Here is a 4,645-nt window from a genome sequence, read left to right as displayed (position 1 = left end):
CCCCTACTACAAGTTCATGAATTATGCTGTCATTCTAATATCATTATTACAAAATAAGATTATCACTCCAAAAAATATATCTCATGATAAAAATTAAAAATAATGCAAAAAAAGTTATTTTCTTGAAATTTCTATATTGAACTTGTGATTTTTGCAACATTTAAATTAATCAAGTCTTTCCCAACTTTATGAAGTCTATTTGCTTCATTCTTAGTTGTAGTAAGCTGTCTAAGCCCTCAAACTTGCATTTTTTTTTCCTCCTTAATGTCTAAACTTCACCGCATAATTTAGGGATCACGACCTTTGATTCAGCATACAGAGGAGAGTATCCAATCGAAATCCTTACAACATGACTCTCATCCGACCCATACAAAGCCATCCAATAACCAAATAAGGATGAACATTTTACAAACAATGCCTTCGATTCTATTAAATTATAGTTGCATGGTAGTTAGAGCAGTTTATGAACCTCCTATTAGGATTATCATCAATCCGTGAGGTTCATTGATGAACAAATGCATCATATTTGCCTTTTTTTAGGGCCAATGTTGCTCTTTGTGGATGGAGCGAAGCACCAAAATAGAGATGAAATATTACTTGTTGATAAAAAGCCCAAATTATAGTTAGATGACTATATTTATGACTTATAAGGAATCAAAATTGTGAGAAAGAATAGAATTTTTTTCATATCTGGAACAAGCAGCTGGTCCTCTACTTTCTATTTTTAATCTTCATCCCTATTTCTTCTCTCTCAAAACCTTAGGTAAGGATAATGGAAAGATAGGGAAAAAGAGGCAATGCTAAAAATAGAACTAAATTGCCATCTTGATTCTTTATTAACATCATGAGATACCATACTAGCAATTTTTTACTCTTTAATCTGTCACATCAGATTACTTATAGGCCATGTCGAGTGATGTGACCGCCTTCAACAAACAGTGTTGAGCTCTAATCGGTCAAATTTCCTAATTTCACTTGATTTTTCTGCTTCATTGATCATATTGATACAATTGAAAATTCGATTACTTGATTACTGATACCCCTAACTTCATGGTATAAAAACACAGTTTTCTCGTTTTAGCTCTTTTCCAGCATACTTGGCCGTTTATAGCCTAATCGATTCGGCAAATGCCTGCTAAAAGCGTGGAAAAGTCGCCCCCTCCAACTCCCATTTTTTTTAGCAAAAAAAAAAAAAAAGCGTGGAAAAGTGGAAGCTGGATTTGTTCTGCCAGTTGGTGTTTCAGAATCACGACTCAGACATTGCAATTTCATGGACACATTTGGAGCATGGTGAAAAGTTTTTCGTTCTTCGGCTTATATACTTCTTGACTTTGTGAGTCATTGAAGAATTCTCAAGAGGGTTGTGATGGAAGTTTTAAGTAGTAGCTTGGATGCCACCATAATGGATGAGCGTCAGCTCGGAGATCCAAAGACTAGAAAAAGCGCTCAATTACTTGATTTGGCTTTTAAGAACAATTTTGTGAATCATTTGGTCAAGGGAAAAATTTTAACTTATTTGAAACTTCTCAATAAATAATGTTATCGTGTGTCGTTTAGAAAAATATAGATATGCACCAATCGGGTTGGATCCAGTCATTCTTAGATTAAATTGGCACTTAGGGATTCAGCAATTGGTGCCGTGTCTGATTGACCACTATCAAGGTTGGATTGGATCAAGATCTCTGATCATTGACGACCCTCAATGAACGGCCATTGCTACTAATCTGCTTCGTGCAATACACGCATGCCAACGTCTTACGTGCAATGGACGCAACTTGAGGCCGAAGTAATTTAGCTGTCATTTTATGGTTGCTCAGGCGTCACCAATGAGGAATTTTTTTTTCTGAGTCGGTTCGTTGGAAATCCTAAGAAGACCAGACTCAAAGACACACATTGAATTCCAAACTCGTATCGTATCAAAGCAGTTACAAAAAGACTGGGTTCCACGGTGGGTCAGTCTCCACCCGATCCCATTTCCTTCACTTGGATCCACAAAATACTACGGAAGCGGCACGAATCTTCAACCGAACCCCGATCCAAACGGACTCCACCGTCTTTCCGGGCCAATATCCTTGCGGATGCTACTACCGCTAACCGGGCCGAAACCGTATCCCCTCACCCCGAGACCCGCGCACTGCGAACCGGGCCAAAGCCGATCCCCCCACCCCGAGACCCGCGCGCCAGGTGTCCCCGCCCTTTCCCAAGTTACCCTCGCGCGCGCCATTTGTACGGAGCCGGTACGCCAAGTACGCCGCGCACCCACCCACTCACCGCCCTACGCCAAAAAGATGAGCGCCAGCGAACCCAAGATTAAGAGTAGCTTCAGTCGGTCGGGAGGATCCACGAGTCCAAGTCCAGGCCCTGAATCCCAAGACATGGCTTGGCCTGGCACGTGTGACCCCTTCCCCCTTTCCCCCTCTCTCTTTCTCTCTCCGCACCCATTCCCGCGCCTCGTCCGCACCTATTTCGTGCATTACTTCTCATCTTTTCGCCTCCCCGCCCACCACTCCTCCCTATCATAACTACCTCCTCGCTTTCCTCGTTCTCAAACTCTCGCCATTCCTACTTCTCTTTTCCTTCCGATCCTTCTATCTACTCCTACTACCACCCCTCTTTTATCTTTTCCTCCCGATTCTTCAAATCCACTCTTTCTTTAATTTGTCTACCAAAGTAACAGAGGGAAAAGATGCATGCCTTTTCCACTGAGAAGCAGCAGCTACTCTACTACGGAAGGAACCCTCTTCTCGATCTCGATGTCCCTCCAAGAAAGATCCTCCATCGGCCTGGCCTTACAATTTACGTCCCCGATGACGACCAAGACCAAGAACCCAAGTTCAATGAAGAAGGGAAGGAGATAGACGGAGAGGAAGAAGGGGAGGAGGAGGAGGAAGAAGTGGATACTTACTCGTGCGACGAGTTCCGGATGTACGAATTCAAGGTGCGGCGGTGCATGCGCGGGCGGAGCCACGATTGGACGGACTGCCCCTTCGCCCATCCGGGGGAGAAGGCGCGGCGGCGGGACCCACGGCGGTACCACTACTCGGGCGCCATCTGCCCGGACTTCCGGCGGTCGGGGGCGTGCCCCCGCGGGGACGCCTGCGAGTTCGCCCACGGCGTGTTCGAGTGCTGGCTCCACCCCGCTCGCTACCGCACCATGCCCTGCAAGGACGGCCGCCGATGCCGCCGCAAGGTCTGCTTCTTCGCCCACTCCCCTCGCCAGCTCCGCCGCCTCCCCTCTCCCGCTTCCGCCACCACTCCCATCCCCTCCCCTCGTTTGCCTCACAAGCACTCCTGCTGTGCCGGTTGGCCCGTGGCCTCGTCGCCGACTTCACCGCTGACGGGTTTCTCGTCTCCGATCTCGTCTCCTATTTCCCCATCTGGTGGAGCGTTTCAGCTCTCCAGTCATACGGGAAATAATAAGAATAAGAATAGTAGTGGTGGCGGTTGCAAGGGTCATGGATGGTTGTTTTCTAGTGGGGTGATGGGCTACGATTCAGTATTGTACGAGGAGGTGATGAGTTCTCTGGAGGCGATGGAGCTTTCTGGAGATGCTGCTGCTGCTTCTGGGATCAAAGGAAATGGTTGTCGTTCTTCTTCGAGTTTTGGCCCGATAGAGGAGAGGGATTTCGCGGAGCAGCAGAGCAGCAGCAACAGCGGTGGGCCAGATCTAGAATGGGTGAACGAGCTGCTGATGTAATAGCTGGTGATGATGTGATCAAAGCCGTTGGATCTGGGATTTATGGTGTACAGAGGGGTACTGTCTTATCTGTTACTATGTGGAACTTTTTTTTTTTTTTTTTTTTTTTTTTTCTTTGTTTGTTAAGGTATGTTTACGTTTGAGATTTTTGTGCGAGGCCGGGCGGTTTGGGAAGAATCCGTTTTATGCACCGCTTCTGATCCTTGAGTTCTGTTTTGAATTTTTCTTGTTAGTGAAGTATTAAGGTGATCTGTGTGGCCTTTTGTATCCGTAGCTTTCTGCTTTCCCTGTAGAATATCGAACAAAAGCTGTTCTGTCGGTTGTTATAACATCACGGTCTCTATACCCGCAGGTGAGGCCCGCACATTTAGCTCTAATGAAAATCGAGGGAGCTGCGTTTCTTTGCAAATACATAGATACATGCTAAGTTATAAAAAGAAATCAATGATTATAAATAAATAGTTATGCCCTAAATTCATCATCTAGTTGGCCACATAACCAGGGTCGGGTTGACTCGTGATCCAATCCAACCACCCCTCTCCCTTGCAAATATGATCCGAATCATTTTAAAAGACTGATAGAGGCATGGATTTTAAAATTGGATCCGTTTCATTTTTCAGATCAAATCTGGGTTTACTGAATTGAGATCCGATTCGATCGGTGGAGATTTTTGAGTTGAGTTGGGTCTTAAGATAAATGATTCGATCCAATCCAATCCGATCGAATCTATAATGAGATTTGAACACTCATCCGAAATATGGCATCTCCTAATTTAGTCTAAATCTCTTTGGAACTCTTATAATTTTGTATTTTAGTGTTGAATTATGGGTAATAGAGATGAAACAATAGCATCACTGACACTAGTAGTCTATATATACCAGCATATCAGCATTATCATAAAAACTGCAAGTATATCTTCAATACATAATATTTGACCTCGAACTAAGA

The 4,645-nt window shown here is 44.5% G+C and overlaps 1 protein-coding gene across 1 annotated transcript; it reads left to right on the top strand.

Moving 5' to 3' along the window:
* The first annotated feature begins 2,362 nt into the window (after positions 1 to 2,362).
* Positions 2,363 to 4,018, top strand: LOC105061565 (zinc finger CCCH domain-containing protein 2). Its single transcript, XM_010945656.4, has one exon. The coding sequence runs from the start codon at positions 2,687 to 2,689 to the stop codon at positions 3,695 to 3,697; it is 1,011 nt and encodes a 336-aa protein (XP_010943958.1). The 5' UTR covers positions 2,363 to 2,686; the 3' UTR covers positions 3,698 to 4,018.
* The last annotated feature ends 627 nt before the right edge of the window (positions 4,019 to 4,645 follow it).

This window comes from Elaeis guineensis, chromosome 6 (genome assembly GCF_000442705.2).
Source record: "Elaeis guineensis isolate ETL-2024a chromosome 6, EG11, whole genome shotgun sequence".
NCBI classification, from domain to species: Eukaryota; Viridiplantae; Streptophyta; class Magnoliopsida; order Arecales; family Arecaceae; genus Elaeis; species Elaeis guineensis.
Note: the sequence above shows the minus strand (reverse complement) of the source record. Positions and strands in the feature narration are given on the sequence as shown.

What these genes read in the sequence shown, in the direction of transcription:
- LOC105061565 (XM_010945656.4), top strand. Translation starts at nt 2,687, where the DNA reads ATGCATGCCTTTTCCACTGAGAAGCAGCAGCTACTCTACTACGGAAGG.